Source organism: Sus scrofa, chromosome 10 (genome assembly GCF_000003025.6).
Source record: "Sus scrofa isolate TJ Tabasco breed Duroc chromosome 10, Sscrofa11.1, whole genome shotgun sequence".
In the NCBI taxonomy this organism is placed as follows: domain Eukaryota; kingdom Metazoa; phylum Chordata; class Mammalia; order Artiodactyla; family Suidae; genus Sus; species Sus scrofa.
In genome coordinates, this window is record NC_010452.4 from 68,546,250 (window position 1) to 68,569,461 (window position 23,212).

The 23,212-nt window shown below is 55.1% G+C and overlaps 2 protein-coding genes and 1 pseudogene across 2 annotated transcripts; 1 reads left to right on the forward strand and 2 right to left on the reverse strand.

Moving 5' to 3' along the window:
* On the reverse strand, nt 1,067-19,791 carry GTPBP4 (GTP binding protein 4). Its single transcript, XM_003357790.4, has 17 exons — nt 19,644-19,791; nt 17,225-17,395; nt 16,215-16,318; nt 15,995-16,131; nt 14,190-14,290; nt 13,604-13,696; nt 12,879-13,070; nt 12,733-12,798; nt 9,416-9,505; nt 8,938-9,048; nt 7,147-7,224; nt 6,833-6,884; nt 6,317-6,417; nt 5,273-5,470; nt 4,452-4,517; nt 2,402-2,545; nt 1,067-1,742 (listed from the first exon to the last, which is right to left on the reverse strand). The coding sequence occupies exons 1-17, from the start codon at nt 19,689-19,691 to the stop codon at nt 1,590-1,592; spliced, it is 1,905 nt and encodes a 634-aa protein (XP_003357838.1). The 5' UTR covers nt 19,692-19,791; the 3' UTR covers nt 1,067-1,589.
* LOC102160817 lies at nt 9,841-10,860 on the forward strand (annotated as a pseudogene).
* On the reverse strand, nt 19,691-23,141 carry LOC106505222. Its single transcript, XM_021064286.1, has 4 exons — nt 23,106-23,141; nt 22,266-22,764; nt 21,781-21,932; nt 19,691-19,948 (listed from the first exon to the last, which is right to left on the reverse strand). Exons 1-4 carry the CDS (start codon nt 23,139-23,141, stop codon nt 19,700-19,702), a joined length of 936 nt encoding a protein of 311 aa, XP_020919945.1. The 3' UTR covers nt 19,691-19,699.

Here is a 23,212-nt window from a genome sequence, read left to right on the forward strand (position 1 = left end):
GCGAGGCCAGGGATCAAATCTGCATCCTCACGGATACTAGTTGGGTTCTTAACCTGCTGAGCCAAAACAGCAACTCACGGCCAGGAGTTTACAAAGAAATAGGCATTTAAAGCCTCCAGAGCTGCGAACAGTTGCATCAGAGGTCCTGCCAGGGCAGCTGTGCTCCAGGTGCAGCCAGGGACCAGGAGCCGCCTCCTCGTCTTCCTGACATCACTTAACAGGTGTCTCTAACATGGCCTTCCCAGGAGTTCCCGTCGTGGTGCAGCGGAAACGAATCCGACTAGGAACTCTGAGGTTGTGGGTTCAATCCCTGGCCTCGCTCAGTGGGTTAAGGATCTGGTGCTGCCGTGAGCTATGGTGTAGGTTGCAGATGCGGCTCAGATCTGGCGTGGCTGTGGCTGTGGTGAAGGCCAGCAGCTGTAGCTCTGATTGGACCCCTAGCCTGGGACCCTTCATATGCCCCAGGTGCGGCCCTGAAAAGACAATAAATAAATAGACAAAACAGTCTTTCCCAGCATGTACATAGCACATTTTACTTTTTATCCCCGAATGCAACTCTAAACGCACAGACGCGCAGCAAAGCCTCGACTTACACCGCACACCAGACTCCCAGAGGTGTACCCGGTGCCGAGTCGGCAGAGGGGAAGGGCTGCAAGTGCCCAGAGTGGTCGCCACGGCACCTCTGTGGTCATGAGGTGATGGTTTAAGCACTTAACAGTCTAACCTGTTGCTTTCCGCCACGCCTACTCTAAGTGTCCCTCACAATGACTTCCATTTAACGTAAAGGAACACAGATCCCAGAAGGTGCTTCTGGGCTAGGGCGGGGGGTGTCTGGGTTTTAATTAAACACAGTCTCTCTCGACAATGGACCTGAGAGAGGAGATGCCCACATTTAATTGGTGCAGTAAGTTAGGCAACATTATAGTCCACAGAAAAGTACTTTTTGCTTTGGGAAGAGAAAAAAAAAAAAGGAACTTCTATTTACTTGTTTTTCCTTTTCATGTGCCCAAACTGACAATGATTTATAACTAAAAAACCAAAACCAAAACCAACCACATAAATCAGAATGGCTTTCTTTTGGAAGTTTATTTGGGAAAAAATAGTTGCAGACAGACTACACGGGAGCATCGCACAAGACCAGAGAACGACTCTGTGCTGCCCTCTGACTCAGAAGCGTCCCCAGCTCTTGTGTCTGCAGGCCTGGCTGGAAGCCTTTTGCCCACACCCACAGGCGCGGAGGTTTTCCCTGCAAAAAAGGACTCACAAGCCGTGAACCCCCGTCCGCTCCTCCAGAGGAAGACCCTTCTCCGTCGGAGACACGTCACACCCACACACCCTCCCAGCCCTGCGCTTCTGAAGCAACCAGCACCCCCCTCAATGAGAAGCCACCGCCTACTCAAAGGACCCGCCTCATCACGCAGTGACGAACCCCCCCCACGCCTGTGCAGCCCGGAGGTGAGCACAGCCTTCCGCAAGGCGATGCGTGCTTTGGCTGTTTCACTGTTACACTCGGTTTACAGACCCGGACTCCAGTTTTTCAAATCCAAACCAGGAAGCGGTTTCGCCAAAGCGCTCCAGCTGCGGGCCCACTACCTCCTGTCCTTCTTGCCTGCTTTCCTCTTGCCTGAGAGCAAGTGCTTGGGCTTCGTGTCAAACACGTGTCTGTCCGCCTCCCCCCTCCGCCCCGAGCGGTTCATTGTCTTCTGCGCCTTCTTCATCATGCTCTTGGCTTTCTTCACCATCTAAGGGGGAGAGGAACACGTCAGCCGCTGCGAACCAAACCCCCGTGCGAGCCAGCGTCACCGGCTGGTCCAGGTCTGCTGTGAAGAGCCGGCCAGGGAGCCTCCGCTGCTCTCCCAGACCCCGCGGCCCCGCCCGCAGGACAGACGCTGTACCCACACAAGCCTTGTATCTACAAGGCCAGGATACACTGCTGTAGCTCCTCCTCAGACCCACGAGGAAACGGGATTCCAGCCGGGAAGCTGTCCTCAGGTCTGCGTAACAAGTGGCAAGGCCAGCACGGACACCCAAGCCACCAGAGAGCCACAGCGCGGTGGGACGGAGACCTGGGGTTCCTGTGCGGCCTGCTGGCTCACACAGGCTCGCTCCACCTCGATGTTCCAAATGCCGAAGCCAACTGTCCTTGCATAGTCCTTTCAGGCAAGGGCTGCGGGCTCTGGGCAGGGACAGTCCCACCCGGCCCCGAGTGCCTGGGACCTAGGCACCATCACACATCCCGCTTTGGTCCCCCCCACCCCGCCCCGAGAAAGAGCACAAGGTGCTCCAGGGCCAAGGCCGCCTCGTGGTGCAGCGCACAGCGAACCCCCACCCCGACCCCTGCAGGTGCTCAGCCCCGGGGTCTGCTCCGAACCCTGACGCTGTCAGCAACCGAGGAACTGACCTTGACATCCCGCAGCCCAGAGACGTCTCGGGGAGTCCGAGAGCAGCTGCGGCTCCGGGCCGCAGCGGGGGGCGGGACAGAGTCTCCCCGCTTTCTCTTCCTAGTGACACTGCGAGACCGTCTGGCCTGGACTGCGTAATGCGCCTGAAACACATGGAGAGCAAACGTCACGCCACAGGGTCCCAGCCTCAGTGACAAACATGAAATTACCCCAACAAAGGGGGAGGCACGTGGGGTTTTAGAACCGTCATCCGCAAAGCCGAACACCTTCACACCCCAGAGCTGATTTCATGTGACTCAGTGGCCAGTCTCTCACCAACACACCTGCCGGACGAGCGTCCCCGAGCCTGTTTCAACTCTACCTGGATCTACTGGGCGCTGCCTGCTCAGCCCTGTCAGGGGAAGGATGGCGGGGGCGCAGAGGCAGAAAGCCCAGCACACGGCCAACACCCCAGGGTCAGAAGCCACAGGTGAGCATGAAAATAACGCCCTGTGCAAACAAAGCAGGACACCCTCCCCACGCCAGTGAACACGCAGATGAGCCTGAAACACGGCATCTTTGATTCCTCCGGTTCCCCTTCTGGGAAGCCGTTTGAGAAAACAACCCAGAATACGAAGACGCTCTTCACACAAAGACGTTTATGCTCTGGCATAATTTCTCAAGCAAGGAAAGCCGGACTCCAAGTTAACGGAAAAGCTTTCTAACTTCTGGGCTCTAAGGAACACGGCTCTAAACTATTTATAGACTGTGTCCCTCTCGCACCTGGAGACTCAATACCAACTGTGTTTATTCTGTAACTTAGACTGAAGCTAATTAAAGCTCTATGCAAGTAGGTCAGTTGCCGAAACCAAAGTCGCAGTTTAAGTATAAAAACTGCGATGCGACACCCACGGCATGCACCTGTCCCGTGCTCCTGGAGAGTCTGTCCCCACTGCATTTTTTCCCCTGATGCAAAGTCTTCTGCTCTGGGTTTCTTACCCGTCATCTTATACTCTTCGGCGTAAAATAAAGTATTTTATTCAATTAAAAACACAAGAGAATTCCCCGACAGCTCAGCAGGTTAAGGATCTAGTGCTGGAGTTCCGGTTGTGGCTCAGCGGTTAATGAACCCAACCAGTATCCTAGTATCCATGAGAACTCGGGTTCGAACCCTGGCCCTGCTCAGTGGCATAAGGATCCAGCATTGCCACGAGCTGTGGTGCAGGTCACAGACGTGGCTCAGATTCCCCCACTGCTGTGGCTGTGGTGTAGCCAGCGGCTGCAGCTTCGATTCAACCCCTAGCCTGGGCACTTTCACATGCCATGGGTGCGGCCCCAAAAAGACCAAAAAGAAATTCTAGTGCAGTCACTGTAGCAGCTTGGGCCACTACTGTGACGTGGGTTCGATCCCTGGCCTGGAAACTTCCCCATGCCTCAGGCGCAGCCCAAAAAGACAAAAATCACCCAGAGTCCCCGCTGTGGCACAACACAGTGTCTTGGGAGCACTGGGACGCAGGTCCGATCCCCCGGCACAGCGGGTTAAGGATCCAGCACTGGTGCAGCTGTGGCTTAGGTTGAAACTACAGCTCGGATCTGACCCCTGAACTGGGCACTCCACATGCTGCAGGGTGGCTAAAGAAAAAAAAATTACCCTAAGATGAAAACCACTCACGCCACAATGACAAGTAAACGCTACACGTGGAATGCGGTTATATAAACGCTTTAGAAAGATAAAACAGGAAAGCCTCCGCATTAAGAAACTGGACTGGAAGGCGTCTACCACACTGAATTCATTTCTGAGCTGTCAGCACAAGTGACACTCCCTTAGCCTGGGTGGAGAACCACGACCACACACCACAGCGGGCAGGGCACCACGCAGGGCAGGGGTCGCCTGGGGACGGGCTGGGCCCTCCGACCCCTCCCCTCCTGCAGGGGGAGCGAGCACGGCCTGTAGCCCCGGACACGGTCACTGCCTCTCCTCCGCCTCCCGAGGAAAATCCACAGGCCCCCATCCCTGGTTTCCCAAGACGAAGCCTCGGGCCCTCGGGTCTGAGGCCTCTGCCCACTCACGTCGTCCTTGTGGTCCATGTCCACGCCGAGCGCGCGCATCTCGTCCTCCAATACCTTCCGCTGCACCTGCAGGGGAGGCGGCGGTGGACTTGAGCAAGTTTATTTGGATGAAGCGCTACAGCAGAGGCAGGGAAAACGCCTCTCGCACAACAGTGTGCAAGGCCGAGCTCAGACAGTGCCTCTGCCATCTCCCGCTCATGTGCTTGCACAGCTCACCAGCCCCTGAGCGGTAACTCTCCCCCCGGGGGCGCCTGCTGCGGGCAGGACGGCACGGGCGCTGCACTCCTGGATGCCCTCAGCTCCCGGGGGTTCCCACGAGGACCCAGAGGCCAGGGCCTCCCACCCCGAGGGCGCGGGGTGGCTGATGTGCCCCGTCCTTTCCCTCCCGCCCCGTCAATCTCACTGCCCGCACCAGCACCCTCTCCCGAGGCCCTGTGTCTTCCTGGGAGGCCTGGGGCTGGAAGGTGCTGCAGACCCGCTAGGACGGGGCGGTCCTTGCTGGGGCACAGGCCACTCGAGCCCCCGTCGGCTCTTAGTCAGCCTGGGTCAGGTTCGTGTAAATTGCAAAAGCTGAGTCCTGACTAAGGAAGAAGAGAGACGGCAGCTTTACTTCCACAAACCGCAACCATGACCGTAACCGGTACAGCTGCAGAGCGGCTGAGCCCAACCATGAAAGTCAGTAAGAAAGGGGGTAACACTCAGAACGCACAAGGCCAAAATCCACCTCGAAACTCAGCAGGTCCCACAAGACCCAGGGAGCCGCAGGCCCAGCAAGGACGAGGCGCGGGCCCCGAGGAGTGACGCCTCCGAGGGACACCTGCCTTCTTGGCCGTGCGGGGCATCCTGGGGCCCCCGGCATCCTTCTCTCTGGACTGGAGAATCTTCAACTTCTTTTTTTCCCTGATCTGCTTCGCCAGCTGGCGGATCTCCGCCATTTCCTCGTCCTCACTGTCAGACTCGCTGTCATACTCCCCGGCAGCGGCTCGTAACTCCTCTTCTTTCTCCAACTCTTCCAGTTTCTTTAATAAAGAAAAGCCATAACTAAGTCAGCAACGACAAACTCACAAGCAGCACAACCACCTTCCTAGAGACCAGGGGTCGGCGAGCCTTTCAGGGTGCGAGGCACGCCCGGCTCAGGCTCACCCGGGCCTTGCCTGACGCGCTGGGGCCCAGCTTCTGCAAACAGGCTCCGGGCAGAAAAGAGCAGAGACTAAGCCGCCAGCTGCAGGCTGTCCAGGGCTGTTTCTTTCCCTTCTCTAGAAACCTCGCCCCCAACTCCACGGCGAGCCCCGGGCAGGGGGTCACGGCCTCACTGCCCAGCTCCCGGCAGGCACCTCCAAGAACTCTGTTCTCGGGGAAGTGAGACCGTCCGTCGGGACTGGTCCTGAACCCGCTCCTCCCCAGACCCAAGCTCCTTGGCGGTACAGTTGAGAAGAGCGAAAAACAGGCCCTGTGAGAGGAGCCCGACAGAGGGTCCTCGCCACCGATGCGGAAAGCGGGCTGGGCCTGGAGCACAGCAGGCGGCACCTTTCCAAAGCCCGACTCTGGAGAGAAAGGACAGCGAGCACAGGAGAGTTTGGGCCCGAGAAAGTCTGTGTTTAGGAAAAGATGAGAGAAACTTGTGGGGACTCATAGGTCACAAAAGAGCGAAGGGGAGCGGCAGAGACAGGAGGCAGAGCCGGGGCAGAGCCACCTGGGGAAGCCGAGGGCCGGGCGGGTGGGCGACAGCCCAGGGGCTCCTTCCTGAGCGGAGGCCGCCGAGGACCAGCGGGAAGAGTCCGGGGGTCTCGGGGGCTGGATCTCCTGCTCAGCAGAGGGCAGAGGACTGGGAATGACCGAGTTGCTCAGTGACGCGTGCCACAAACCTGCATGATGTCGGGGTCGATGTAGTCGGCTATGTTGTGGCCTTCCCAGATCTCAGGAATCTTATCGTGTTTTTCCGATGAGTTCATTATATCCCAGTACTCTGCAGGTTCAACACAGAACATCTGCCACGTTGGGTCTCCACCTTCAACTACCACGTGCCCCGAGCGAGCCACAGCCCACACAATCCCACGCCGAGCATGTGGTCCAAGACCCGGGGAGGAGAGCACACACGTGACCAAAGGACTGCCCAGGCTCGTCCCCAGGCCACCAGGGCCCGAAGGCGTCAACAGCCGGGCTGGCCCAGCACTTACAGGCGGGAGAGCTACAGGAGGGACCGCCCCCAGAGGGACAGAAGACAATCAGCAAGGAGCATCTCAGCCCTGGCGGGCAGAGCCGTGGTCACCCGCGAGACGCTCAACTCGGGGCACGCGGGGAGAGCCTGTGCGCCTTGAAGCACTCAAGCGGGGGGCTTCCCACGGCAGCGGCGGCCTAGCCAACCAGCCCGGGAGCCTTACTCTGAAGGTCCAAGACGTAATCATCTCCCATCTCCAGCTCCACGTCCCGTTCCTGCAACGAGAACACACGTTTCACCTGCGCCGCCCAGCCCGCGGCGCCACCCGACCCCCACTATCATCTGACCCATGGCGCCACATGACCCGCAGCGCCAGAACTGCCCTGGCCTGTCCCCGTGAAAGCACCCCTTCGGCAGCCGAGGTGACGCCTGCTTCTGGTCAGAGCTGTTTCTGGCCCCGGCAAACCAGCCATCTCCCCCCCGGAGGGTCTCCAGGGCCCAGGGATTGTGAGCAGGCCCCCAGGGCTCCCCACCTACCCGCTTCCTCTTCTGCTCCCCGAGCTCCATTCTCCTTCTTCGCGCCACCACGCCTTCTGGAATGAACGGGGGCCGCTCCTGAGAAGACATTATGGGAAAGGCCTACATGAGATGCCTGAAGAACCACACGCAAACGCTCCATCTGCAAGGGAAACAAAACCACACCCAGCCCAACCCCAAAGCAACAGATGATCTGGGGGGGAGGGCAGCAGCAGGACCGGTGTGGCCAAGGGAGCCAGGAGGTCTCCGCAGTCGGCTATAAAATCTACACAGAAAAGAACAAAGAGTAAGACGAGGGAGAAAAATTACGAAGGCAGCAGCAGAGGAGAAACAAAGCAGGTCAAAGAATAGGAGAAATTCAGACAAAAGCCCGAGTATGTACCAGGGTACAAGGGACGGCCCCCAACCAGTGCTGGGGTGATGACAGCTGGACTCCCTCCACCGCCTCCTGAGAACAGGGTAGGCCCACAACTGAAGGAAGGTTCTATTCAAGAAAGGTGAAATTTAAAACTCGACCATCAAACACGGACGGACTCCTTTTAAAGAATGTCTTTGGAATGAATGGTAGGTCTTTCTATACACAACACAAAACTCAGTAGCTGTAAAGAAAATATCAATATATATACCAACTTAAAAACATGTAATTTCTTTGAGGTTAAAAAAAAAGAATCTCCCATCTCAAAAAGCAAATGACAAAAAAAATTCAATTTCCCTTAATACAAAAATTACAAATCGATGCGTAAAACTAAAAAAGTGTAAAGGCAAACGAGCACATTAAAAATGCTCAACTGCACAATTATCAAGATACACATCCAAATAAAATCCAGAAAAATAAAAAACCCAGCTGCACATGATGTGCACTAACTGGAAACGATCAGGCTGAATAAGCCGGTGAGTGTGCCTGTCTGAAACTATGACGCAGAAATACCGCTTCTCATGACGTAACTTTCATTTTACTTGTGGGAAAAAAATGTGTGGTACTGAATAAAAATCACACTGACAAAATCCTAAAGAACAAGGCCCTGCCACACAGCACAAGGACTGCATTCCGTATCTTGTAACAAACGACACAGCAAATCCGAAAAAGAATATGCATAGGTCCGTGCATGACGGAATCGCTCTGCTGTTCATCAGAAACTATCACAACTCTGTAAATCACTGCACCTCAATAAAAAATGACAGTGAACAGTGGTGTAACTTCTTTGGAACAGATACGGTAAAGTCATTAACAGCAATGTCACTGACAGCGACTCCATCCGCCTAGACTGGGCGACAAAACTTACTGTCACATGAACAGACACACAGGAAACAGGGAACGCTAAGGAAAGGGTCATGGCAACAGCGGCACGGTCTTCAGCCTCAGCCAGTTAGACTGGCAGGACCAGGGTGCACGCGCCAACCGTCTTGGCGTACCCACCAGAAGGGTGCCTTTCTGGAGGACAAGGGCTTTACACTTCACCCTACAGACAAGGCTGCAATTAAAAGCAGAGACCCAGGTATAAAAACAGACCTCTGAGCCCTGGTATTAATGGCAAGAGTGAAGAATATGAAAAAATACAACTTACTTACACATTTAAAACTTTGTTAAAAAGCTTGTAAAAGCCAAGACGTGTCTGGAAGGGGAAACAGGTGAGACGGAGAAAGGGTGGTGGGAGAAGCAGGATGTGACCGGGCTCTTCACACCCCTTTGGCTCCTTCCCGACGGGACACGCCCAGTGTGACCTACCCCAGGAAGACAGAGAGGACGCGCGCAGGCCCCGCCCTGCCCCCCAGCCAGGAGGGCGGACCCACCTTGTCATCTCTTCTGCTGGGAACCGCCAGGTGCAGTCTGTTCAGCACCTCGTTCACTTTATTTCCTTTCATCTTGGTTTCGACACGATGAGCCAAAAGCCGGTCACAAGCCTAAGAAGGTGAGAAAACCCAGCATGGGTCACAGGGCGTCCACTCAGTGTCCTGCCGCCTCTCGGAAGGAACCAGGATCCAAGGGCCCGGAACCAGGGCTCCGGCGTTGGTCTGGGAGCTGCTCTGCACCTCCTCTCAGTGGTGGCATCAGAGGCCACCTGACGGCCGGCAGGGGCAGGACCCCAGCAGGCAGAAGTGAGCGGAAACGACCTGTGGAGGGAGCGTGGGCACCCCTGGATTCCCCACCCGCCACCCCTGGTATCTCTGGGCAGGGGGGGACCAGGGTCACCCCTCCTGCCCCACTACGAGCACGTCCAGGGCCCGTGACACCAAATGACCATTCTCCCAGCTCGTGGGGGGCACTGACCTCAGTTTTCACCTGCATGACCCCTTCCTCCGTCAGGGTGCTGGTCTCCACCACAGGAAACCCCGCGGCCTGCAGGTCTACAAATATTTTCTGGAAACACAAGGGAAAAGAGACGCGTCATCTCCTCCCAGGTCCCCACAGACAGACCTCACTGCTCAAGCAGGTGCTAGAGATGCTGACGGTAACGCTGGCGACACCGGCGCTGGTTTTTAACTCTTTGAAGGACGTGGCCCCGAGTCTCCTTGGCCCTACCCCTTCCCGTGATCAAGAGACCACACCTTACGGGCGAATCAAACCGGAAGACAGCAAGCAAACGGAAGCACCTGTGTGGAACCGTCTGCAGCCTCTGCCCCTGAAGAGAATCCTGACAACATCAAGATGTGGATTTTGACAGAGAAGGTCCTCGAAGCCATTTTTCATAAAACACTCGGCCCCACAGCCGGAGACGACGCCTTAGAAAACGGCACAGCTCCCCCTTCCTCCCATCACGGCTGCCGGGACCTCGGGTCACCATCGTCCCCAAGCACGATGGCCCCAAAAAGGGAGGTGATGCAAGTAAACCACCCTCCATCACTGAATGATTCGGCACCTCCTTGAAAACTGGTGTTGCTGGATTGCCAAATGCTGGGAAACCTACCTTTTTCAATGTATTAACCAACTGTCAAACTTCAGCAGAAAACTTTCCCTTCTGCGCGACTGATCCTGACGAGAGCAGAGCTCCTGTGCCGCATGAATGCTCTGACCCTCGCTGCCAGTGCCACACACCAGCGAGGAAACGCCCGCCTGTCTGAATGTCAGTGGGCACCGCGGGCCTTGTGAAAGCAGCTCGCGATGTGCGAGGCCTGGAAGCGGCCCCGTCATCTCTGAGCGCCTGCGATGGAGTCTTTCATCTAACACGTGCTGTTGAAGACGCTGCCGTCACACGTGTTGACGGACGTGTAGACCCTACTCGAGCTAAAGAAATAGCACATGAAGAGCTTCAGCTTCAAGATGAGGCAACGACTGGGCGCATCACAGACAAACCGGAACAAGCGGCTGTGAGAGGAGCGATAGAAACTAAAACCCGAACATGACGAACGCGCAGAGTCAGGCGCTGGGTTGCTGATCAGAGAAACCCGTCTGCTCCTCTCACGACTGGACTGACAAAGACACCGACGAGCTGAATCAACACTCGTTTCTGACTTCAATCCTTCTGAAGAAGACGCCATTAGAAAGAAAAACAAACGCTTGGAAAAAAGTAAGGCGTGGGTGGACGGGCAGCACCAGGTGCCTTGGCCATTCCTGTCAGAGGGCCTGGGAACTCAAGTTGCAAGAACTGAGTGCTGAGGAGACAGAAGTATCTGGAAGCCAACAGGACAAAAAGCGCTCTGCCAGAGATCACTGAGGCTGGGCTGGCAGCACTCCAACTAGAACACTTTTCACTGCAGGCCCGATGAAGTGCGTGCACGGACCATCAGGAAAGGGACAAAGGCGCCTCAAGATGCAGGAAAAGATTCACACGGATTTTGAAAAAGGATTCATTGTGGCTGAAGCAATGAAATGCATAGACTTTAAAGAGGAAGGTCCTGGAGCTCCTGTCGTGGCGCAGTGGTTAACAAATCCAACTAGGAACCACGAGGTTGTGGGCTCGATCCCTGGCCTCACTCAGTGGGTTGAGGATCTGGTGTTGCTGTGAGCCGTGGTGTAGGTCACAGATGTGGCTTGGAGCCCAGGTTGCTGTGGCTGTGGTGTAGGCTGATGGCTACAGCTCCAATTCGACCCCTAGCCTGGGAACCTCCATATGCCACAGGTGGGGCCCTAGAAAAAGAACCAAAAAGGGGGGGGGGGTCCTGAAAATGCAGTCAAGGCTGCTAGAAAGTGCAGACAACAAGGCGGAAGTTACACTGTTGAAGATGGAGATATTATCTTCTTCAAATTTAATACACCTCAACAACCAAAAAAGAAGTAAATTTTAGTAATGGCTCAGATAAATGACAACTTCCAAAAAGTACGTGTTTTAAAAAAAATTAAATTTTCCAAAAAATGGTTGGGATAAAGTTGGGGATAAGAATCTTCTACAAACAAAATTAAATTAAAACACTGGAGTTCCCGTCGTGGCACAGTGGTTAACGAATCTGACTAGGAACCATGAGGTTGCATGTTCAATCCCTGGCCTCACTTAGTGGGTTAAGGATCCAGCATTGCCATGAACTGTGGTGTTGCTCACAGATGCACTCAGATCCCACGTTGCTGTAGCTGTGGTGCAGGCTGGTGGCTGTGGTGTAGGTCGGCGACTGCCACTCCGATTTGACCTCTAGCCTAGGAACCTCCATATGCCGAGGGAGCAGCCCCAGAAACGGCAAAAAGGCAGAAACAAAACGAAACCAAAAAAACCTGTGTACCTCCAACGAAATGCAAGTTCGCTAAACGTGAACAACTTTGCTTTTCACGTGATTAAGACCCTACTCCAAGTGGGAGAAGCTTTTCAGGAACCCGATTACTCTCGTGATGCTTCACTAACCACCACGCTTGCCAAGCCCGACACACTTGCCAGTGAGGACAGTGGGGCTTTACTCTTTTTGAATCTACAGATAATGCATGTGCGACAGTACTCCAGCGATCTACACTCAATAAAACATTTGACAAAACCAAACCAAAACAAAACAAAACAAAACAAAACGATACAGCAACATCTATGAATCCAGCCAGGACTGAGGATGTCATTCGCGGCCTCTCCCACCACCGGGCTGCAGGTGCGACAGGCGACCACAACAGGTGAGCGCCTCAGGAACCCCGCCTACCTCCCTCGTGGCAGATTCCTTGTCCCTGAAAAGAGCGGCCACACCGCTGCAGCGCCTGCCACGGCTCCGGGGAGGCCACCAGCAGTCAGCGCTGCTTCTCAAGCCTCATCACTGCAAAAGGGCCCAGAGGCGCCACTCCTCCCAGGGCCCAGCACGGCAGGCGGGCAGGCCGCTGACCTCCAGGGCACGAGGCCCTAACCCGTCTCTACAGCCCAGTGCTTCCAGCCTGGAAAGCCAAGCTCACTCCACAGGCTGCGGTCCCCGGAGGAGGCGTCCACGTGGCACAGAAGGGCTTGCCGCCAGGCCCACACGGAGGTGGCACCTCCTGAGCAGCCAAGGCTAGCACGGCCCCTCGGTCCCGGGTCCCTGAGTCCCGGGCCACATCCGCCTGCCCTAAGGGGTTCTCCTGAGCTCAGGGAGACTCGGCCACTGAAGATGCCCTCGCCCCTGAGAACCAGAAAACCAGACTAGCGTCGCTAAGGGGCCTCTAGAGAGGCTGCCCGTGAGGAGCGTGGGTGAGCGGTGGCGGAGACTCACCTGGTCGTCCTCCGAAAGCTCGGCGATTCGCCTCACGTCGCATTTGTTCGCTACCACGATGAGAGGCTGGAACAAGGAACGAAGGAAGGGGACGATGACCTTCCCGCCGCAGGTGCCACCCGGAGCCCCGGCAGCGCGACGCTCACCTTGTTGACGAAGAGGGGCCTGATGCTCTGGAAGAGCGCCAGCTGCTCCCTCAGGCCGTGCCCGCACTGCTCCGACAGGTCCATCACGTAGAGGACCGCGGCCCGCAGGTGCGCCAGGGCCGTGATGGCCTGCATCTCGATGGTGTTCCGGTCCTCCAGGGGGTGGTCCAGGATGCCGGGGGTGTCCACCACCTGCGGTCACAAGGGCTCAGCCAGCACGCCCGAGGGCGCCTACACCCAGCCTGGCCCCGCGAGGCTGGGAAATGAGACCTCCTGACCGAGGGAACGCCCCGGGGCGGCGAGGGCCAGGCGGGCATCCTCTGCCCGTGAGAGGTGGGGGCCTGCAGAGCCGCTGAGGGACCAGCCGCTGACCCGGAAGCACTGCTTCCCGACAGCGACACAGGAGCACAGGAAGGACCCCCCCACAGGCCAGGAAGCCCATCGCTGACAACGGTTCCTTCATGGGCCGGCAGCGGTTTTTAAAGCTTCTAAGGGCAGCTGAGGAGCCGGGCGACTCTGAGCGCCTCAGAAGCACCACCGTCAGCAGACTCTGCGCTGGGAGCAGCTGCTGCCCCGAATCCCCGAGGCCCCGCCCGGCTCCTGGGAGGCCCCGAGGCTCACATGAGCGGCCCACAGGGATGGTCCCTGTGACCCGTGGTGCCCTGGACGGGGGCAGCCGCCGAAATCAAAGTCCACGCAAAGAGCCCACGCGCACCAGCTCTCACCTGCCAGCGCAGGTACTTGTAATCCATGTGCCCGACAAACAGGGACTTGGTGGTGAAGGCGTAGGGCTGCACGTCCACGTCCGCTCGTGTCACCTAGAGCAGCAGCACAGCCGCGGCTCAGCCCCGCACACCCCAGACCCCACCCCGGGCAGGAACGCCAGCACCCGGGGCGGGGGACGGGCTCCGCTCCCTCCTGCCGAGGCCCGCGGAGGAGGCCCGGGATCTGGGGACCCCGGCAGCCCGCCCTCGCCCCGCGGCCCGGCAGCGGCCAAGACCTTCCTGTGACGGATGCGCCACACCTGCACCTGGCCCGAGAGCCGGGCACCGACCGTGAACTCCTGAAACTCAGGCGGGAGACTAAGGACTGGACTTCCTGTTGCTGTTTAATGGTAGTTAATTAAATGGCCGCCGTCAACCAGGCGACACTACGCGTCTCAAGCCCCTTACAGGTGTGCAGGACACACAGATTTCTGGGACAGAGTTGGTCAGAGGAGAAGGTGCTGTGAGCCCGGGCCGGTGCCGACTGAGGACAAGCAGCCCGCCCCCGCACGCGACCCTGGGTCGCCCCGTCGCCCCTCAGCCAAACCTTGTTGATGAAGCTGGACTTGCCGACGTTCGGGTGCCCACACAGAAGCAGGGTCCTGGTGTTCGGGTCGATAGTTGGCAGTCGGGACAGATGCTGACGCACTGTGACAAGAGAGACGAGCTCAACTTCAGGAGAAACACTAAGGAAACGAAACTGCACCGTCTGTTCCACTTGGCTTCCAGGCCTGCGGTCATACCGCCTCGCCCTGGCATCCCGGGGCCGGTATGGCGCCAAAGGAGCAGAGCACCAGCTGCTGCAGCACTGCGCCTTGCGAGCTCGTGCTCCCCGTCTGGCTGCGTTGGGAACCCCACTCCGAGGCCCCCCTGCCTGGTCTCCCTACCCCCTAGGTCCAAGGCAGGGCCCAGACGGAATGAACCCAGCAGCCTATTCACTGAATGACGTTTGGAAAAGCATTTTTGAGCACATGTGCTGCCATTTCCTGGCCAGGCAGCGGGCCTCTCCCCATGATGAGCCTCCTCGGGGGGCCTCGTGTGCACCTCGCACCTGCTCCAGTGACACGACCAGCCACCGCGGTCACTGGAAGCCTTGTCAAAGCAGCTGAGTACTACTATCTCGTCGCAAATTATCTGCAAGGTGCTGGGGGGGGGGGAATGAAACCAAATCAGATGGAAATCAGGCATATGACGTGTAAACATACACGCGCACGAGAAGGCGAATCATGGTTTCAGTGAAATCCTACATTAACCTATTCTTATTTTACATAATTATTCCTAGGGCACCCGCAGCATATGGAAGTTCCAAGCCAGCGGGGGAATCAGAGCTGCAGCTGCTGGCCTACACCACAGTCACAGCAGCGCCAGATCAGAGCTGCATCTCTGACCTACATCTCTGCTCACAGCAACACCAGATCCTTAACCCACCGAGCAAGGCCAGGGATCAAACCCACAGCCTCACGTATACCAGTCAGGTTCATAACCTGCTGTGCGACAATGGGGACTCCTGTACATTCATTTAGAAACTGTCCTATTAAATAAAACTAGCAGGTGACAAACCTGGATTAGCAGTTTGATGCTAACACATCTCACAAGAAAATGCATTAAAAGTCAACAATAGGTAAAACTATGCGTCATTTTACATTTTTTTTGTATTTCCCTCTAATTTATAACATACACGCCTTATCTAGGAAATTTGAAAACCATAAATCTTCCTAACACTACTACTACTTTGTAAGCACTGTATATGCTACCTGCTTTTGCAATAACATCTAGCCTGTTAGAATTTCTTATAAACTAGGCTGAGGAAAATAATTTGATCCTATTGCTAAAACAAAAACAAACATTTTTATTTTAATTTTTTTGGGTCTTTTTTGCCATTTCTAGGGCCACTCCCGTGGCATAAGGAGATTCCCAGGCTAGGGGTCGAATCAGAGCTATAGCCGCCGGCCTACGCCAGAGCCACAGCAACGCAGGATCCGAGCCGTGTGTGCAACCTGCACCACAGCTCATGGCAACGCCAGGTCCTTAACCCGCTGAGCAAGGCCAGAGATCGAACCCACAACTTCATGGTTCCTAGTTGGATTCATTAACCACTGAGCCACGACGGGAACTCCAAAAATAAACATTTTTAAAATAATTTCTCAGAGTTCCCTGGTGGCCTAATGGTTAAGGATCCAGCATAGTCACTGCTATGGCTCAGGTCATGGCTGTGGCACAGGTTAGGCCCCCAGCCTGGGAATTTCTGTATGCTGTGGGTACAGCAAAAAAAATAAAAAATAACTTTTTGCCAAGTATCAAATACCCGAAAAGGATGCACTAAAACCCTTTTTGCTGGTGTCCATCAAGTACCTTGTTCCAAATACTCCAAACTCTGCTTCTGTCTTTTGATAATAGTGCACATTCGCCCGAGGGCAGCGCGCTTCAGCTGCTTGCAGCGGTACAGAGAATCACCGTATTTCATGAGCCGCACATAATCTTTAGCAACACTGAAAGAAAGAGGAAGAAATACATAAGATTTTTTCATTTTTGACAGTAATTTAAAAGCTACTGTATAAAAAAAAAATCTTACTTGTCCACTAAATTTTTGGCAATGTTTATCTGTCCTAGAGCCAATTTGTAATGATCCTTGTCATACAGAATGTTCATCAGATCAGCATAAAATGGATGAATATCCTACAAAGAAAAACAAAGCGGTCATTTTGGCACAGGAGTGTCTCATTCCTATGTGTGAAAAATACTTGAAGGAATTCCCACTGCAGCACCTCACTGCAGGAGTGGCTCAGTGGGCTCGTCCTGACTAGTATCCATGAGGATGTGGATTTGATCCCTGGCCTCGCTCAGTGGGTTAAGGATCCCCCATGGCCGTGAGCTGTGGTGTAGGTCGCAGACGCAGTTTCAATCTGGCGTTGCCGTGGCTGTGGCGCAGTCCGGCAGCTGCAGCTCAGATTTGATCTCTCCCCTGGGAACTTCCACATGCCTCAGGAAAAAAAAAAAAAAAAATCTATCCCCAGCCCAGCACAGTAGGTTAAAGACCTGGCATGGCTGCAGCTGTGGCACAGGTCTCAGCTGTGGTTCAGATTCAATCCTGGCCCAGGAATGTCTACATGCCACGGGTGCAACCATGAATTTTTTTTTTGAAAAAAGAAAGCACACTGGCTGCCATTAGGTGATGAAGCAACAAGATCACAAATGCTGGTGAGCCTCAGGCCACTGTCCCAACTTGAGGCCACAGGAAAAGGAGCCTTGGAAAAAGGGGGCAGGGGAAGCAGACAAGCCAGTGAGACCACAGCACTGCGGGCTTTGGGCCCATAGCTTTTAGAGAGCTCAGCCGAACCCCATAAACTCAGAGGTTACAAAGCCTTGAGACCAGGCTCTGGGCCTCAGATGGAGTTAGACGGGGAACCAAAGGACCTGTGTTCAGTTCCGAGGTCTGCCACTAACTCAGCAGGTGAACTCCTCCGACAGATCCATCGTTTCCTCCTTCCTTTGTTATCTGTCAAATGAGCACCCAGCCTGGTTTAATCCTGACAGTCTGAGGGTTCACATTTACATAATCGCTTATGACCCTCGGTCACGTACATCCAATTTGGGGAAATCCGTCAGAATCTGCGAGAGTCTGTCATGGTAATTCTGCTGAGTAAACTTGACTTTCCTCATATAAAAATGTCTGATGCGATGGATCTGGTAATGTTTATGAATAACCGTTGGAGTCTTTCGTTGAGTCTTCGACAATGTCAGGTCAATAAAGTCCTGCAATTAAATAAAGTAAGACACAGTTACACCAAAAAGTCTACTTTCATCCACTTACGTGAAACTGTCCTAAAAGATTAAAATTTAATGATGCTGTATGTTTCATTTTATTTTTTTTGGTTTTTTTTTTTTTTGTCTTTTTACCTTTTCTAGGGCTGCTCCCGCAGCATATGGAGATTCCCAGGCTAGGGGTCGAATCGGAGCCGTAGCTACCGGCCTACACCAGAGCCATAGCAACGCAGGATTCGAGCTGCGTCTTCGACCTACACCGAAGCTCAGGGCAACGCTGGATCCTTAACCCACTGAGCAAGGCCAGGGATCTAACCCGCAACCTCATGGTTCCTAGTAGGATTTGTTAACCACTGCGCCACAACAGGAACTCCTATTTTTTGGTCTTTTCGTCTTTTTAGGGTCACACCCGTGGCATACGGAGGTTCCCAGGCTAGGGGTCTAATTGGAGCTGTAGCCACTGGCCTACACCACAGCAATGCCAGATCCGAGCCCCATCTGCAACTTATATCATAGCTCACAGCAATGCCAGATCCTTAACCCACTGAGCGAGGCCAGGAATCAAACCTGCAACCTCATGGTTCCTAGTTGGATTCGTTTCTGCTGCGCCACGATGGGAACTCCATAATAATACTATATATTTTAAATCACAAACCATTTTCCCAACTAAATTTTCAACATAAAACCTTGCTGATCTTCATAGTTCCTGGTCTTTAAGAAACAGTCAGCAAACAGCTGCTAAAATAAATTTTATCCCATGCTTACCTGACATTATCCTAATTTCCAAATACCTAAGAACCCCTGAAACTTTAAGTAGCCAAACTACTCAAGCATAAATCAGAAAAAATATCTTAAAATAATTGAGATCAATGAGAGAAATAGAGTGACAAATACATAAGATCAATAATATGTGGAATCTAATAAAAATGATACAAGAGAACTTACAAAACAAAAACAGACTCAAAGATGTCAAAGCCAAAATTATGTTTACCAAAGGGGAAAGGTGGGGGGAAGGGATAAATTGGGGGTTGGAACCGATATATACACATTACTACGTCCGTGGCATATGGAGGTTCCCAGGTTAGGGGTTGAATCGGAGCTGCAGCTGATGGACTACACCACAGCCACAGCAACGCCAGATCCGAGCCCCATCTGCAACCTACACCACAGCTCATGGCAGTGCTGGATCCCTGACCCAGCTCTAGGAGTTTATTAGGAGTTCCTGTTGTGGCACAGCGGAAGTGAATCCGACTAGAATCCATGAGGATTCTGGTTCAATCCCTGGCCTTGCTCAGTGGGTTAAGGATCTGGCGTTGCCCTGAGCTGTTGTGTAGGGCAGCAGCTACAGCTCTGATTCATCCCCTTGCCTGTGAACTTCCACTGGCCACAGGTGTGGCCCTAAAAAGCAAAAAAAAAAAACAAAAAACAAAAAAAAACAAAAAACAAACCACAAGGAATATAATAGCTGAATAAGACATGATAGCTGGTCTCAAATACTTCATGACCAATGGGAAAAAAATATTTAAGTGAATGGTTAGAATGCAATTTTATAAACACCGACTGAATCTACTAATGAAAGCCAAAAAAAGTGGGTGATGTATAGTGAGCTGGACTTTCGCTCTACAATTTTAAGTATCTCAAGTTTTAGAGGAACTATTTTTTTTTTTGTAATCCTAACCATAAAGAGAACTTTAAAATAAAATGAAATTAAAAGGCGAAACTTTCTTTTAAAAAGAGAAACAGTTCTATTTCAACTTGCACACCTTTGGCTTTGAAAGTGCATAAGATAAACAGGTAAAACCAAAAGCCACTATTTATTTCCTAAGGGATGTAAGGTGATTACTGACAGACACGAGCAGACAAATTCCTGCAATAATGTCAGGAGCACCGGGAGGGACCTCCACCCCTCCTCCACCTGGCTGTCTACGAATCCTTAGGGACCAGTTCAAAAGCTACAGGCTCCATTGACGTTCTCCCTGACTCTCCGTCTTCTCTGGAGGAACCCTAAGGTCTGATGGAGGACCCTAACCCCCAGGGGGCCCAAACCTCTGGGGAAGGACCCCCACCTCTGGCGGGACCCTAACCTGGGGGCCCTAATTCCGAGAGAACACGGCCTAAGAAGGGGGCCTGGGTGGGGGGGGAAGTCGACCTCTCTCTGTTCAGCATTACAGACCGCCCGCCCCACTTTCCCGCGCCCCGGCCAAGAAAGGCGAGGGCAGAAGACCCCAGGGCCGCCTACCTTCGCGGACGGCACCACCGTAATCTTCTTGAAGTTGTAATGCGCCATGCCTGCGACTAGCCACGAGGGACAGCGGTCCGGACTTCCGCCAGGGTGGGCGGCGAGGGCGGGACTTCCGCCCGGGCGGACGGGACTTCCGCCGGCTGCGCGTCACTTCCGGGCTCCCCCTGTGCCGACGGATGGTCTCGCCGTTGCTCGGCGCCCCCTCCCGGCCGGAGGAGGGTCGCGGGGCCGGGGGACTGAGGGAGCGCGGGAGGCGGGGCACGTTCGGTGGGGAGAGGCGGCGCCGAAGCTCCTTCCTGCCGCTAAAGGAGCGGGTCCTGAGAGGCCTCCCTGGAGGCCCGGCGGCTGTTGGGCTCAAGGCCCGGCCGCGAGCCCTGTCTGGCCCGGCTCGGGGGGTCCCGGGGGTCCCGGGAGCCTGCGAGTGTCGAGGGGGTGGTCAGAGGTGTTTGGAAGGCTCGGGGGACCCCGGGAGCCTTAGGGGGCCCAGGGTCTCGGAACTCAGGGTCCCGGGGGTCTCGGGGTCGGGGTGACGGCCGCTGGCGGGGTGAGCGGAAGGCAGGGGGCGCGCGGGTCTGCGCTTTGAGCGCTCCTGCCGCCGGTCCCCTTGTCAGCGCGACTGATGGGCGCGGGCGGAGTCGGCTGCGGAGGAGGGACGCGTCGCCCCGCGCGTCTGGGTCCGCGCTCGCGACCCCACCCCGGCCGGCGCTACCTGCCAGCCTGAATCGGGAGTGGCCTGGGGCTGCGGTCCTCCGACGTGCCTCCCAGCCAGCGGCCCTGAGCTTCCGACGGCAAGCCCCACGGCTGAAAACTGCTGCAGCGACACGGGGGCCGGGGCCGCTCACCCCCACAACCCCCACCCCCCCCATCCCACCCCCGTGCTGCTCTCGCTCGGCGGGCTGGGGGCGCTCTCTGCCGCCACCTAGGTTGGCAGTGCCACCGTGACTGGGGACGCGCGCAGGTCCGCCCGCCGGGGGTCTGCCTGTGTGTGTTTGCTGAAGTGGCTGCTCGGGGGTCTGCCTGTGTGTGTTTGCTGAAGTGGCTGCTCATGAAGAGCACCCACCGAAGGGCAAAGAGGTGAAAGGTTCGAGGTTGCGGTTCTCCTTCAACGAGACACCGGACACTCGGGAGAAGAGGAATCACCCTAATGCCGTGATGTGGCGTCTGAGCCTGGGCTGCTGGAGCTGAACACCACCGACGGGGCGGCTGAAACCACTGTGGTCGCTCCTCCCAGCTCTGGAGCCTGGAAGTCCACGTTCAGGGTGCCGGCAGGGCCGCCCTCTGCTGAGGGCCCTTTTCCAGGCTCGCAGACAGTGCCTTCTTGCTGTGCGGTGGGAGGGAGCCTCTCCTTCAAAGGTCCGAGGCTCCACTTTCTTCCTCTTCTTTTTTTTTGTCTTTTTGCTGTTTCTTGGGCCGCTCCTTCGGCACATGGAGGTTCCCAGGTTAGGGGTCGAATCGGAGCTGCAGCCACCAGCCTAGGCCAGAGCCACAGCAACGCGGGATCCGAGCCGCGTCTGCGACCTACACCACAGCTCACGGCAACGCCGGATCCTTAACCCACTGAGCAAGGGCAGGGATCGAACCCGCAACCTCATGGTTCCCAGTCGGATTCGTTAACCACTGCGCCACGACCGGAGCTCCGGTGTTTGTTTGCTTGTCTAGGAACCTGAGGTTTGCTGAAGATCCTCAGGCTCTTTTCTAAGAGCCAACACAAGGTGATAACAAAAGTTTTGGAATCTGTGTACTTATGCTCACATGATTAATTTCCAAATGATTCTAACCATCGACAGGCAGAATCTCTTGAGATGAACATTCTGCGCGACACCCAGAGACTCACAAGCTCCATGTCGAACAGACGCCTGAGCTCTCGGGGTTAAAGAAAGCAGGCTGAGCTGCCCACCTTCAGGGTGAAAAAGGCAAGAACCTAGGTTCTGAGGACAGGATGTTGTTGGCACAAGTCAACTACTGGCTGTGACGCTCCGCATGAGGAAAGCATGAGGTTCTAGCAAAATCTCAGTTTCCCAAAGAGTGGACATTTAAAGCGTCTGTGCCAGCCTGACACTGACTCGTGCAGCAAGAGCAAGCTACGTGACCTCACCACTCTTCGCTCCGAGTTACAAACATAATATTTACTTACCAGTCTGTGTGCTGCGGTGACAAACAGTACCCGGGTCTCAGCATCGTGTTGTTCTCTGGTGAGCTGCGCCCTCCCGGAGTCACAGGGCCGCTGTTCTGGAGGGAGGGTCGCAGAGGGAGCCAGGCTGCTCCGGTAAATCCCACCAGGCTCCACTGGGGAAAAGAGAGTTTGATGCTGGAGCCTCGATTCATTGGCCAGAAATTCTCACAGGACAGGACGTGCGAGGAAACAGCAGGAACGGACTCATTTGCCAGCAGTAGCAACGCTCACCACCGGAGCCGCCACGGCAGGTGCGTCCCAGACGGACGCTCAACCAGTAGGGCAAACACTGCGCAACATAGAAGACGTGTCATAGTTCTCTACTGAACAACAAAACCTGAACTTCAGCCAAACATCTTGAGGGGCGGGCGTTAAACCCTTTTCTGTTCACCCCTCTCAGGCCGTGAGGCCCACACTCAGCCTAGAGGACAGGAGAGGACCAGCACCTGGCAGCCTCTCCTCTCTGCTCCCCGCGCCTTCCTGTGACCCCAGGGGTGGCTGATGCCACCGAGCCGAGGTGACCCCGTCTGCAGGGTCAGCTTCCTGGAGACAGCGGTGGGCAGAGAACGGGCACAGCGTGGATATGGGCAAATAGGAACGAGCGACACAGAGGCCAGAGCAGCAGGAGGCCGGCGAGGAGGCCAGGAGCTCCGGAAGGAGCTGGGCGGAGACACGGCCACCAGGGCAGGCAGACTGCAGGGGGCAGCAGACGCCCGGCGCGTACCGACGACGTCGGGGCAATGTGCAGGACTCCAGGGCCTCAAACCACTTATAAAACAGCCAGGAGGCAAAACCAGGGGACCCTGAAAAGGCAGCTGCTGGTGAGACGGTAACAGTTTCAAAGGCGGGAGGCGGTGAAACGATACTTTCGCTGCGATGAGGGGAAAAACCAGTGTCACCAAACCAGAATGTGGTGGCCAAAGAAAGGACCAGAAAATGAAAAACCTAGGAAATCTTAGCCCACGTGGCCCACCCTCTCTAAAGGAAAGTACTTGAGGCAAAGTGAGCAGAAGGACTAGCAAAGAAAGTAGATAAACAACAATAATAACATTTTGCAACACATAATAAAGCCTATGAGTTAAAAACAAGATGGGGCGGTTTCCTCTGTGCTGCAGTGGATTCAGGATCTGGCATTGGGACAGCTCTGGCGTGGGTCACAGCTGCGGCTTGGCTTGGATCCCTGGCCTGGGGCTTCCAGATGCTGTGGGTGCAGCCAAAAAAAAAGGGAGAAACGGGGATGGCGACAGACTCCCAGCCCTGCTTTCAGAATTAGGGTGAAAGATTACTGATGACCACCAGACTTGGATGAAGCAAGTGTTCATGTTGTAATTTCGAGGGTAATGACTAAAACTACAGAACCAGGGAGTTCCCGTTGTGCCTTAGTGCTAACAAA